Source organism: Rhea americana, unplaced genomic scaffold (assembly GCF_003343005.1).
Source record: "Rhea americana isolate MKP2758 unplaced genomic scaffold, rheAme1 scaffold_17, whole genome shotgun sequence".
NCBI lineage: Eukaryota > Metazoa > Chordata > Aves > Rheiformes > Rheidae > Rhea > Rhea americana.
In genome coordinates, this window is record NW_028185816.1 from 3,874,219 (window position 1) to 3,889,633 (window position 15,415).

General features: G+C 35.1%; 1 protein-coding gene across 2 annotated transcripts in view; it reads right to left on the minus strand.

The window, feature by feature from the left end:
• METTL15 (methyltransferase 15, mitochondrial 12S rRNA N4-cytidine) overlaps nt 1–15,415 on the minus strand; it is a 90,367-nt gene that overhangs the window by 11,075 nt on the left and 63,877 nt on the right. The window contains exon 4 of one of the 2 annotated variants that reach the window (XM_085300882.1): nt 1,243–1,434. The exons of the other annotated variant lie outside the window; for it this stretch is intronic. Within the exon in view, the coding sequence (XP_085157008.1) occupies nt 1,243–1,434 (192 nt within the window). The remainder of the gene's footprint in view (nt 1–1,242; nt 1,435–15,415) is intronic. 2 annotated transcript variants of the gene reach the window in all.

The window sequence follows — 15,415 nt, forward strand, 5'->3', positions numbered from 1 at the left end:
TACCAATTCTGATAATTTAGGCACACATGAGATTTACTAGTAGTTGTTAATTTGTGACTTAAGTAGGTTATGTTTTTTTCACAATGTGAAAGGAAGCTTATAATACTGCCAAGGAAAGCTTACTATAAAATCTAAGTTCACATACGACAACATTATACTCTTACATTAAAAGCAAGATTGCTCTCTAATTTTAATTGACAGGTATCAAAGACAAGATCTTTTTCCTTCTTGTTTTAATTTTACATTATATTCATGTTAAAGAGAAGTAACTGGGTTAGATGGCCATTCCAGAAAAGAGGGAGGTTGTTCCCTTCCTGAGGGGACAACTGAACGTGCTTAAGTGAAGTTTCCACAAATAGTAAGTGTGGCAGAAAATAAAAGGGATCCCAGTAAGGAGCTGTGAGCCTGTAGATCAAAGAGTCTGAAAAACTGCTGAAATAACAGAGAGAAAACAGGTCTCTGAAAGTGAAGAAGAAGCAAACAAAAAGCCTTCTAGGGGCCAAAGAAGACTGTAGAGAGCTTACTGCAATGCAGTTAGTCATGAGGATGCTGAAACCAAGACTAGAAATCTCACAGGGACCTAACAGRAAAAGGTGGAGTAGCTTCAACTTTTAAAGGAAAGGAGTGAAAAAATCTGTCTCAGATAGTCACTCCTCAATAAGGGGGGGGGGAGGAGTTCGTGAGCAAGCGAGAAAAAGAGAGAGCGCCAGAACGTGAGTGCGGGAGAGCGAGAGCATGTAAGCGAGAACTTCTAGTTAATAAATATATTTTTAAACTTTAAAGGCCTAYGATCTTTCTTGGGGAACTCACTATAGGAAAATGTGTAGGAAATCTACCTCAAATCTTAACTCTCTTAACTCAGTGACTTGTCAACATAATCATCATACTTGGCAGTTTCTCTACTCTCCTCAATGTTATCAGAARTCCTTCAGTCTTGCATTAAAAAGCTGTCCCAATAACTGTACATACTATACATTACAAAAATAATTTTAATAATTAAAAAAATGTTATTGTTTTAATTACTCATCTCTATCTTCTCCTGTATTTCAGAGAGGTGAAAGAGAACATAACCAAGGTTCTAGGAATTAAAATCCAGAGAAGCTGTATGGCAAAAGAGAGCATACTAGTGCAAAATTAGATGCGGTTTTATGATGGAATTCTTCAACTCGAAATGAAATACACAGAGTTTTGCTGAGCGATAGCTGTTGGAGTTCTGAGGAGAAATATTTTATTAACAGGTACCTGTCACTATCCATCCTCATGTCCAAAGGACCGTCCTTCTGCAGGGAAAAACCTCTTTCCGGTGTATCAAACTGCATTGAGGAACAGCCAGCATCCAGGAGAACTCCATCTAGAGTCCCTGGCTCAACTCCAGATGAGATTAACAAAGCCTCTGCCTGGCTAAACTGTCCTAGAAGAGCTTGAATCTGTTTCCTGTAAGAAAATCACAAATGAATAGTCTCAATTTTATTTGTAATAGTGCAGTGCTTCCCACTTATATAGTAGGAATTAGATAATAGTGCTCACATGACTCAAAAGCAACAAGGCTATACTCAAAATAATAGGTTAGGTAGTTTTTATACGTCAACATGCAAAACTGATCCAAGCTACTGTCAGTGGCTACTTTTTCCTTCCTTCCCGTCTGACCTCAAAGTTCTCCAAATGCTCGCCAAGGACTAGGCTGCTTCACATCCAAAATAACTGACAGAACAAAGCCTAATTCCTAGATCAGGCCGATCCGACAGGCAATTCAGAACCCATCTAATGCACACCATAAAACTAAGCCTTAACAAAATGCAGTGAAAGCACATTCAGATAAAGTTTTAAGTACACATATGACAGCCTGTGGCAGCCCTATAGCCACCTTTTATAAAACAGCCTACGTAGAGCACCCACTCAGGGGAAATAGGAATTCAGTTCCATTGCTTCAAYATGAACGGATACAAAGGGACACCTTTCTTGTCCAGAGGGAATGTCCTAACCACTAGAGTATCCACTGCTCTTGGTAAGGCTCTTAACTAAGTTAGGCCAAAACACAGAAAAGAACAAAGATTGTTCGAGTCAAAGGAAAACCGACAAGATAGACCAYGACTGCACAGCCTTTTGGTTAATTCTTAATCTGAGAGGAGAAAATTTCAGGTTCCTACTACTGAACAAACACTTATTTTTGTGGTATTTATTGTTTCAACAACAGTTTGGCAAGATTAGGTGCACCGGACCATGAGCAGATCAAATATTTCTGTGCAGTTCTGACACAGCCACCTAATTACTGGAGGGGGCAGAATGTCATATGCAATTTTGAGTTTATTATTTTTCATACTTAGCTTTAAGGTAGTTCTTGCTTAAAACGCCTGTGCTGAAAAGGGAAAGTGAGGAGGCAACAGAGTGGAAGAAACACACCTCCGAAGTCCCCCAACTCTTTCTTGGTGTCTAAGCCTGTACTTTTCATCATGGTCTATGCATCAGGAGATCTATAACTAAGTGATTATTAGATCTGGCTGTCAAAATCTCAACAATCTCATAACGATTTATAATGTAAACCAATATGCTGCTGAATGTTTAAGTAGTACCTGCAAAAAACCAATATATTACTGCCCCTAAACAGAAGCAAGAGCCTCCGCATTTGAGTTTCGACAATGGTTTGGATAAGTGCTCTTCAGCCATATGGGTTAATGTTCACCTATTACAAGGCCAGCTGGGTTAACTTTAATCATTGTGTCCAAGTTTCATGGGCAAAAGAGGGAACAGAGAGAGTAATTCCTTAGTGTTCCAACTACAAAAGGAGAGCTGCTTATACCTTTTGACACTTGAGCATTTTAGTCACTTTGAAAATGAGACAACCGCCTTTTCAAAATACCAGCTTAAATCTTAAATCCCACTTTCTGATCAGTTTAATATTGACACAACAGATACCTTGACATAATTTAGTTGACTGCAGTGGCTTCATTTTAAAATTAGTGTGTGAACAGAAAATCAGAGGTATTTTTGCACTCATCCAATTGTAAACAAAAAAATGCTATGAGGAAAAAAAAAGGGAGAAAATGCACCATTTAAAAAAAATTATGATATAAACTCAAATACATGAAAGAATATTTAGCTGTATAATGGTATCCTCATTACAGTAAAGTGAATCAACTTATTTAAAATAGTTCTTCTAGCAAAAACACCTGGAATAAACATGTATTTCATGAAGGTTATCATGATCACATATACACATTACTGTACTGTACAGAACTAAATGCAACTATTCAGCTTAGTACGAAAAAGAATTGACAGTTCCTGAAAAGTACAATTATCCACTCAATGTATTTGCTTTAACTGAAGCTTAGTAGTGACAGGCTTGAGATTATTCTTCTCCTCAATATGAGAGGAATTTGATTGAAAACACATTTCCCTTTGTCCAACTGCAGTTTTTCTATTTCATAACTTGCATAAATGAATGAACTTTACACTACTGTATGTGGCAGAGAAAAATAGATAAGAATTGGAAAAAAAAATCCTAAATTACTATTGTCTAGTTCCCCTACCAGACAGTATTCCATGTTGGGGGCTATGAACTAGTGCAGAATTCTGCTACCAATCATTTTGAAAAATTATTTTGATCTATATCCTTATGACCTGCTAGAAACTTGATTATGTTTCTTAAGCAAACCATAAATAAATGGATGCTTGAGATGTTTAAGACAGTGGCCTTTATTTTATGGTCTGCCAACACTTTGGGATTAGGAAAAGGTAATTATAAAAAGAATAAACAAGTCTATCTGAAATTGAAATTTCAGATTTGGGTTAGGTATCCCTCAGCTGGAAAATGTTTTGAACTTTGCAAATAAAAAAGGTTGAAGATAAAAAAAATCAGGTTGACATTTTGATGTCAGTTTTTCACCTGTGTGAAAATATAGCCTGCACACAGAAACTGTATATAATGAATCTCAACTGTTTTTCATAGGATTGTAATGATGATAATGATRATGTGGATGAATCTAGTTTATTATGAGAATGATATATTTAATCAAAGAAAAATATTTTACCAAGCATTCAGAATATTTTATTAGAACATAATAAAACTCTTCCCCTTTCTGCCTATGTTCAAATAATAACTGCCTGTTAAGCACATGATTTTCTCCAAAAAGGTTTAATTTAAACTGTCTTGTTTTCCAAAATAGCCTCAAATAAACGATCAAATAATAAAAAAATTATGAACCCTCTGCTAAATACGTTTACTTCCTAGAGTCACATGCCTTCTGTTGCCCTAGATATGCAGAAATGACCGTATTTATCTAGTGTGAAAATCTATCACTGTAGATCCCCTCCTGTATTAATATATTGCAAAAACAGTACTTAGCAGAGAAGTCAAGAAAGGAAAACCAGTGACTTAGGGAACATCCCTAAGCATTAAATGAAATAGCCTGCTTTATAGTTCAGAAAAGCCTGAGAGAAGAGAGGATATGGAAATGTTGTCCAAAATCTGAGTTCTGTTACCCGGTGTGCAAGCAACCAACAGACACACGGGGTCGAGATGTTTGTTTATTTCATTTCTGCACAGAGAYGGGTGCTAGGTGGGTAAATCCACAAAGCTAGCACATCTCCTCCCCCCCYCATTCTTTATTTATACACACTTTTCGGGGAGTACTTTATACAAATCTTCCTATTGGATACATTTTCATTACATCAGGTAATCACTTGTGCTTTCACATTCCTGTTAATTAGCATAGGAAGCGAAGAAGAGGCGGTAACATATCATTATCATGTTATTTCCATCTCATTATTCATTTAGGGGTGTGTAGTTTAATATGTTAATAAGCCTTAATGAACCTAAGGTCGCTTCTGGATTATTCTCCTGTTTTTGTCTTGCCTACCTCTCACATTCTTCAAAGKGCTGTGGTTTCATCAAGRTWATTTAGCTGGAGCTGGTTATCCTTTGCAGTACYGTTTTTCTCTCTCCCTTATCCTTGAGTCTTTTTAACTATTTGCAAGGTTTTTCTCATWGCATTGCTCCAATAGAAACATTACAGACTAGGATTGGATGAGTGATCCTGGGGATACCAAAGAAGCTATCAAGACTACAAAAGCATCACAAAGCTAGAAAGTAATTCAAGTATTGTAAACATTCTTTGAAGCTAATGACCAAAATCTAACCAAATCCAATTGCCTTGCTTAAGAGTAAATACTTAAAATTAGTACTTGAACACCACTTCAAATATTCAAACATTTTAGAAATATTAAACAGTTATGAAGTGCTTTTAGTCCCAACTTATAAATGGCGAAGATTTATAGGGTTTAGTAACGAATGACTTGAATATAGGCATGCAGAAAGTTAAAACAGTTTAGGAGATTATAGTCTGAGAATGTCAAAAGCAGACAACACCCTTCACAGCTTTCATATACGTATTTTTTTTTGGGGGGGGGGGGGGGGGAAGAGGGATGGTAACAGAATAAATTTGTCAATGCAAATCAAACCAACCTGGCACTTTGACTCAGCAACTCTACTGATTGCCGATATACATGCCAATAAGCACCAGCTGTACTGATGCTAGACCTGGTTTGGTATCACTGACTCACTTCACCGAGGTCACTGAAMAACTGTCAGATAGTTGTGATTTTCATTTACAGCTGCTCTGGGGCAGATACAAACCATGGACCTAGGAATAAATGATACGATATTCTGTTTGTAACTCTCTGGAACTTCCAGCACCTTAACTGGAAATGGTTATGAGCATTACTCTGTTGCAGTGTAAACTCCCTCTCAAAACCAGGTCTGYATATTCTCCAAAACATTTAAATGACCTTTGGCAAATGGGAATTGCCACAGTCTTTATGTTTGCAAACAAAAAATAAAGATTTTCAATATCTATTAAATTGCTGACTGACAAAGAAGTTTTGTCATTATATTCCCAGCTTTACAAAARCTACTATTTACAGCTCTGGAAAAAGCCCATATATCTATTTAAGAAGTAACAGTTCAGCCTACATTGGCTTTTGTATCACAAAATTACAAAATCTAATCTCAGWCACTGATTATCAAAGACCTGAAAAAGTAGGAAGAAGTATACGTAAAAACCAATTTCCATAGAATCAAGTAAGTTCCTATTTTCAAATTTGGAGGGTATAACCATAATTTTATTCAGCATGTTACAATTACAGACATGCCTCTAAGTATTTACAAATTAACAAAGTKTTACTCATCATGTTTTCCCCCTTAAAATTTGGGAACAAATAAAAGGCATTCATATATTCCAAAAGTTAAATACTTCTTCTCCATAAAATTTGAAGAGAAAAAACCCAGCTTTTTATATTAGCCTCTACAGCACCAAACATCTTGCATTGTCAAGACTAGTAAAGCAAAGGCGAGTACACTGCTTCTCTGCCTCCTCTGGTCAATTGCCTTTTTTCCACCTCCGTTTCACTGCTTCCTAATCACACCATTAGGAAATAAGTTATTTCCTGCTCTAATTGTTCTCTGGTAGCTTCCAACAAACTTCCTCTCTTTCTCACCCTGCCATAAAGTGATGTTGCCTTTGCCCTTCATGTCCCACTTAATCCAGGCACCAAAAGCTATTTAATTAAAAGAGAAGATATAATTATTTAATCAAAAAAGCAAAGATCAGTTCCATAGAATATAAAAAAACCTCACTGTATTAGACACCTTCCATAGCAGGTATGTTCAATCCAGTCCAAAACAAAACTGAAAATATAAATTTCTAATGAACCTCTCTGGCTAAATTAAAGATTAACACTATAGATTTTTTCTTGGCAAACACAAGGCCAATAAAATATGACCGGTGATTAAAGAAGTAAATTTAAAAATCCATACCTCAAACTTTAAAATGTCTTTATAAATTTTCTAAGTATTACTCCCGAATAATAGTGGCTGATTATGCTATTTTATACAATTTCCTGATAACCAGAGTTAAAATCTTTGCTACAAAACATGTAACATTTTGTTACGCACCTTTGTTACAGAACGTGTAATAATATATCGTCCTCATCCATATGTGCCAAGGAAATCAAACCTTTAGAATGCCTTGCCTTTCATTCAAGGAACCTACCAGCTCAAAGGACAAAATACTATCCATGAGAAGAGCCRTAAATATTTCTCTGACTTTACATTGCATCATCTGTTGATTTTATATTGAGGTAAATGTTAGGTTAGCATTCATGGCAATAAGACTATCTAGTTTTACAAGGTTCAGAGGAATACAGAACCAGYTGAAGCCCTGTATAATCATCTCAGGTCTACCAACATTCACTGTGACCCACAGCTTCATTAACACTGTTTTTTACTTAAGCTACACTGCTCACTTCAGACTTCAGTACCCTTTTTGTACTGCTTTTTGTTCCCTCTCCTCTCTGCTCACGTGACCTCCACAGAAAGCAGCGTAATGCAAATAAAGAAGCAGAACACAGATCAAGACAGAAACAATTCTTTGGGCAAGATGGTGAATGAGATGRCAAAAATGCCAGGTATGTTTTCATAAATGCTTGTTTTCCATGACTACAGAAATCAAATTTTTGAGATAACTGAATTTATGTACGTCACCTTTGTTATAAAATATGAAATATATTTTGTCATTCATATGTGCCAAGGAAACACAAGTTGAGATAACTGAAGAAAATGGAAGTAAATCACACCAGGAAAGGTTTTGTTTCTACARCCACAATCATTGTGGTCCTCCTTCCACTCAACCACAAGCAAAGTAGTGGGCAATAGAGTAATTCCGAAAGCAGAAAAAACTTATGCAATAATTTCTATAGCCAATGAAACTACACGGCTCCACTCAGATACAATATATATAGATTACATACATGAACGACTCTGCTGGTTATTTTAGATCGTCTAATAACTAACTAGATTTCTGCAAGAAGTTTTTGGTATTCTTCTAGCATTTTTACTGACAGTTATGCAAATGCCTTTAAAAGGGAGATGTTCATCTCACCGTTTGGTTCTATTCCTAAGTGTTTTTTATTGTTAAAAAAAAAGAAAAAAAGAAAAAAACAACAATGTAGTAAAGCAACTTTCCTTTGAGTAAATAAATCTTATGCATTATTTCCTCATTTTTTCTATACTACCATCTTAGTAAAGTATTTTTTATAAACTTCTCCCTTTCCCACCACACTTTCATTACACATACAAAGCTGCTTCACTGACACACAAATTCTTGTACTGGCCTTAAAAGGGAGAAAAGTCCTCTTTAATTCATTCGCAAAACCCTGTAAAATATGGAAAGAAATTCTGTATACTTTATACATATACATATTTCATATATGTATTTTATGTATCAGATTTACTGACCAATTACTAATCAGTTATGATCAGCTATGTATAATGACCAAAATAGTGTATATTAAAGTTTGTAAGAGATAAGAGCTTGCTGCTGTGCTATGTTAAAGGAATAAAAAGTGTATTTCCTCCCTTAATTTCATTCTTTCCCCAAACATCTTGGTTTGTGCTAAGTATGCTTCTGCTCTACCTAAAGCAGCAATTAACTATTCTCTGAACAATATAGAAATTAATGAACAAAAAATTTTTTTACACATAATGGAAACTCAGATCAAAAAAATCATTTTTATATGAAGGAAAATTAAGTCCTTACATTGTTCAGTGCTTTCTCTAAGCAAGCTTATCCCTTCAGAAATTCATAGTAATCTGCTCATAAACAGAGGATTATAGAGAAAGTAGTCAGTTTATAAGATTCAAATATAGCTATGCAACTTCCAAGAGTATTCATTTACTGGTTGAAAGAGCTTGTTTTTTTTTTCTGCGTACAAAACATGAAGTTAAAAGGCATACATCAATGATTTAGAGTGTAACATGTAATGAAATGTCAGAATAGGCTACTTCTAGCTACACTCACACGTTCAATTGCTTTAATATGACTCCTACTACAATTTAGTTTAAATTTTGTAAGACTCTTATACAAACACAGACAGGCAGCATGTAAAAAACAACTCCCCCTCTTGCAGAACCCTCTAATAAATGTAACTACCATTACATTTTCTTTAGCTAACAAAACAAATTTACACAGTATTTTTCCACATCATAAGCTCTGGCATTCTGAAGTGCTCTACTCATGGCAAGAGCTTGCTCAAAACTGTGTATACTTGTTGCCTTGACAGATCTGCTGCTATTGATATTTGGAACACACTTGCATAACCTTTGACTATTTAGCAAAACATGAGTCTAGACCTTCAGACTCAGTGGTAATACTACGACAATAAATGGAAAAACAATCTGAACCACAGTAGCTTTTTTATTCCTTAATTATTCAGCAGCTGACAGTATTGGAATGGCCTGAAAAGTCCTATACGATTTTTATTTCTTTTGACAAACTATTTCTTTGTTTGACATGGTAGTTAGAACACTAAGGATGAATACATCTGGCATCAAGAACATATTATGAAAGAAACAAGTAACTTCTCCCCTTCTGTCATTCTAAATCTCAGTTCTCTCACATAAGAAAGAGCACGTCTACATTCCTAACTGACTACTGCTTTGAGCGTTTAATTCTCTACGCATCATCCAAAAACTTAGATGTCTACCTCCCAGCCATATACCTCTAATTGTGGGAAGGAAAAATATGAGAAAAAAAGAGCAATGAAAATAAAGGCAAAGTGAAGTAGGGGCATCATTCAGCTGGAAATTACACAAGCCATAACCCCTTGCTTTTCTACATCTTTGCTTATACCAGGCCTTATCTTTTTTTGAGATCTGGAAAGTAGAACCGTGAGTAACATTAAAAACACAACCATATCATGAGTTTAAATGACACAATTCTCTGTTCTATTCTCTATTCCACTCCTAATAGTTTCTAACATGCTCTTCTAACCACTACTGAGCACTAAGCTTATGTTTTCATAGAATTATATRTTACAAGCCCAATATTCCATTACTGACTAGCCAGCTCATAGCCCATCACTACGTAAGCAAACCTTGGATGTTTTCTGTCACATACTGTTTTACGCTTAACTATACATCTGTCTTGTAAGGTTCTGAAGTTCTTCACAGTAAGCTTGATTTTTGCTGTACTGAATAACTTAGAATCACCAACAATTATCAGTGACTTTGTCACTAACTTATGGTCTTACTTAGATAATTTATGAATCAGTGTGCTGAGCYGTATAATTATAAAAATGTGACTGCCAGACTGTTAGAGACACAAGACCCAGTTTCAACTATCAGAAAGCATGATTCTTAAAAGTGCATAAGCAAAAAAGTATGGCAAAGTCAATTTTTACTCAAGTTTTATATTAACCTAAAAGAGGCAGTAATATCAATCTAGTTAAATTCTTTGCAAGTACCACAGTAAAGGATAACAAAGTCATGGAGAAATGACTAGAGTTCAATAGTGTATAAGACCATTTACTGAGGAGTCAAAAGAAAAATTTCTCCTACGACCCAGAAGTTTATCATCTGAAAATGATCAAGAGGAAAAGGAATATGAAGTTTTGTTGATCATTAAAGATAAACAGTAAACAACAGTGCTAATACAAGCATAAACAGGCAAAAAAACCCTTGAGTGTACAACCCAGAARTATTTTCATTATGCAGAGAAAATTACTGATGGTAAGACTTTATTTGTAGTTGCGTATGCCATTATGGGAGCCTTACTTAGAAAAGAGCAACTCAAAGTGGAACGGATATGAAAAAGCTTTAATTCAATGACTAGAAGGAATAAGAGTCACTATTACGAAATGAAACTAGAAAAGATGGCAGTCAAGAAATAAATGTGAATTAGTTAATATTTTAATGTAGTGATGTGAATGTTTATATGACTATTTTAAATGCCAGGCAGGAAAAAATTAACAGATATCGATCAACTATTAGTTTTGCTTAATTTAAATTAGACTAGGTAACTACTTTAAGTGGAAAGTAAAAATCATGAGAAATTGCGCTCTKGAACAGCTGAAGCATGTCTACAGGACTCCTAACTACTTTTAAGGTAGAGCATAGTGAAAGACATTATATTACGTTTTGGTTTGTAATACCATACTATTGGATTCAATGATCTAGAAGTCTTTTACAGCATGTTTATATTCAAACAGATACTAAAATTCTCTATTGTAAAGTTCACYCAGATGTTTATTTAAGCTCATCAGAATGTATATATAYATTACTCATTTTACAAGCATATATAAATAATCCAACTTAATAATAAAAATATAATAACTCTTAGGAATAAACTTTTCATTTTGTTCTTAGAGAACTCTACATTGCATGCATAACTTTACACTGGCACTGAAGAGGCTTCTTTCTTTCAAATTTTCACAAAGTGATTACAAGGGATTTTGGAATCAAAAATAAGACTAGTATGACTGGAAACTCTACTTACTGCTAACAAACTCTGAAAAAGGTACCACTCCCAAATACAATTTTTTTCAGCCTTTTTATAAATATAGAAGAAAAGAAAGCCCCTCCCAATCCCCTTTGCTACTGAAAAAGGGACATCAGGATCTCAAGGTTACCAGCTTTTGATCATTACTACAGGAAAAGCTCAATATCTATCTTTTCACAGAGAACAACAAAATAATTTAAAAGTGTTAATCTAGCATGATATAAAAGGAAAGTTGTGCAACCCTTATAGAAAGCTRTTCTGATGTCATACGGCTTTTTTTGCATAAAACCAGTGAGTTCTCTGAAACACAGATGAATGAATAAAATATTATGGAAGATTCTGTCTGCTGAAAAGATGATCAGGTATTTCTGGAACATCCCAGTAGGTGGGGAATAAAAACATACATCCATTTAAATGGTTTGTGTCAAAACTATTTTGCACCATTCCTCTCCAAAGAGCAGGAAAAGCAGATTAAGCTAGATTTGTGTTAACAATGCTTTGAGGCCTTCTCAGAAAYGTGAACGTTTTTGCAATTTATCTTTACTACTTGTTTACATGACACCATCTTTCTGTGGATCACTCTAACAAACACTTAAGCTCTCATCCACAGTTCAGTGAAGAAAAGAACAGCAAAAAGACACTCTACACAATAAAATGTTGGGATTTCCTCAACATATTTTCTTCATGGTACATTAGYTGATAAATTTTTGTAACRTGAAGCCAGAAGACTTCTACTGGTGATCTTGGGGACCTGAACCTGATTTCCCACAAAGCTAGGCACTTGGTATTCTAAGATKCCTTACTTGGAGCACGTACCCACAGCAGTTACACATCAGCATTTCATTAGGGGTGAGCTCTTTAGACAATCTTCTGATCACTCGCACCTAACTGMACTTTAGTTTGCATCAGAGTGATTTCAAAGCACAATTTGAATACCTGTCCAATGAAACTAAATATGAAGATGGGCACCTAATGTGCTCTCACAGCGAAACGCATTCAGTCTTTGAGTTGCGGGTAGTCCAAGGTAAACACCACTAAATGAATGAAGCATGGATTGTCAGGTCCCAAACACCACCACTGCTGTCGCATGATACTATGTGCGAATTCAGACAAGGCTTACACTTCTTTTTAGCTGTGGATTTGGAGATTTAGATGAAAGAAAATTTCCATCATCATATATACAGGCTTTTGTTTCCAGATAGCACCAGGCTCACTTTATAAAACCCTTTGAAAAAAGGGGTCAGAAATACTACACGCTTAATGCTTGAGTGAAATATTCTTGAGGCTAGTGAAGAACCAACATGCAAGGACCTCAAAAGTAACAGTTAGGAGCAGCAGTAAATAATAATTTTGCTAGACAAAGTCTCATCAAACCTGCATCTTAGATTAAAAGAAATCATTTCTTTTTTGACAAAATGTGTGTCTTGTAGGAAGGGAATACAGAGCACACGTAATGCTAGTTCTTAAGTGTTCCATGCAAAATTATAGTACACTAAGGAAGTACGGTGAAAGTTTTTGTAAGGTGCATAAATGATTTAAATATCATAGACTAGTAATTATAAACAGCCTGTAACCAAACTGGATGGCAATTCAACAGAATTGTTTACAGGCACTAATCCTAGGCCAAGTACAAGTCAATATTTTCTATATTCAGGAAACAGATAMTAATACTTTTAAAGTCCCAGATGGCACTGAGCACAAAAATCATGGATTGTAGAATTAACATAATCCTGCAAAAAAGAACTGAGAATTACACTGTTCAACAAAACACCCTAAATCAGAATGTGATGCTGTTAGAAAAAAAGACAAATATTTTTACAGTATAATTAGCAAAAGTCTGATGAACAAAATTAAAAGTCAACTATACCATCTTAGCAGAACTAATCAGGTCTCAACTAAGTTTTACAAACAAGTATTTCTTGGACCAAGTTTTATAGACAGCRTTTCAAAAAGCAGCGGACAAACTGAAAAAAGATGCAGAGGAAACAAAGAAGTGGTTAGAAAACATGACTCATACAGAAACATTGAAAGTTTTGCTTTAATTTTTTCTGGATAAAAGGTAGTTGCAATATACTATTTTTATACTATCTATCTTCTTATCTTCCTGTCCCTTCAATCAATGGTTTCCCAAGTRTGACATCTAAAAGGCAGAGATCGCCTTCCACTTTTCAGTCTATTTACTCCTCATCACGTTAGTCTATCAGTAACTTGATATTCTGCATTGAAAAAAAAAACAGATTTTGATACACAGAAATACTTCTGCTTCAGTCTGCACGTTATTTCTTTGATGGAGAAGTCACAGTAATAGCAGGAAGCTGATCCCCCAAGTGGATGTTTCTTCCCTGGCTCTCTTTCCTTTAGTATTCTAAATACCAAAATACCACAGACCATTCCAACAAACTGCAGTAACTGACATATAACATTCCTGAGGAAAAATTCTATGAGAACCATGTAGATAATAATTATCTCAGAGTTCCCCCCCACACACACTTTTTTCAAGAAAGGTGTAACATACAGCATCCACATTTCTATTTGTTGCAAGTCAGCTACCTGAGAACCAAAAGTTGTTACCCAGTTGTTAGTGGACATGGGAAACTATAATCACTTACTGCATGGTGAAGTGTGAAGTGAGGTAGCGCTCCCTCTCTCTCTCTCCCTCTCTCTCTCTCTTTTTTTTTTTCCTAAACATGTGATGCTTGACAGCAGAGCATGAAGGTAAGAGTGTATGTTTAGAAGTGTTTTCACTGACTCATTTTGTGCTAAAGTGGACAAACAGATGTGAAGCCATATTACTTTCCACGGCAACTGTAAGAGATGGTATATACACTTGCAGTATAGCAAAGAATGAAGTGAGACAGAAATACATAATCAAACAGATTTGTTTTTGTTAATTCTACAGGTTAAAAAAAAAAATCACTCAGTATTTCTACTGAGAACTAGATATCTTGAAGACATTCTGCAGACTCTTCTAAAGCTCCTTCTTGGCTATCCTTGACTTCTCCGTAAATTAACTATCGATGTTAAATGGCCAATCAAAATTTAAATTTTGCTCCTCTTTGCACTTTTTCCTGTCACATTACAAATTTATATCCTTTCCATTAATTTCACCTCTGACTCATGTCAGTCCTCTTAAAAATGTCTTAGCTCCTTCATTTATGAATTATCAAACTCACTTGACCTTTCAGTACTTCCATGACTCTACATTCTCCTCAAACTTTGCATTAAATTCTAGTTTAAGACTTGCTTTTTTTCTTCCTTCAATTGCTAAATTTTTAAGTTCTTAAACATTCCRAAGTTTCCTACTTTCTTCCACAATCGCACTGCTTCTCCAAGCAGTATCAGTGCTAGCCCATTTGTATTCTCGATATATTTTTCACACCAACTGAACACTGAACGGGTGTTCTACCCATAAGATAGCACTGAAAAATATTACTTGAAAGAGCTTTTCTGTTTTCTATGAGAAAAAAGGTATTTTCTTGGAACACTTATTTCCTGCCTTTATTGCTCATTAACCAAGGTACAACCCAAATAATTATAGTACATACTTCTTTTCCACTACATCAATAGAGATCAAATTAAATATATTCATGCTTACTACAAATAGATTCTATCTGAAGTGATTTGAAATTACTGAAATTTCACAATTCTGCACAAATAAAGATCAGCAGCTAAAGCTAATTATGCTTATATCACAGTTTTTCCAAAGCACAGTTGAAGTTAGAGGGCTGAAGCACTGAATTATAGGTATGATTCAGTACTTCATAAGTTTTCTGTTACTTCAAATAATCACATGTGTAGTTTGCTTCTGCAGTCAACTGAGTTCATGATGAAACTGTGCATGTTAAGAAAATAAAACACATCAGATATTGATTTGTGGACTAGGAATATCCTTTTGTCATAYAGTTTCTGTACGACAGTCTTCTGTGACAATGTGAAGAATATATACAGTGTCTGAACTTCAGATATTCCACTACACAAGTTAGTGTAACATACTGAGRGAGATGAATATTCTCAAGCAGATTCATCTAAAAAGTTAACATTTGTGTTGATAAATGTACTTGATTTTTTGGGAAGGCAAATGCTGA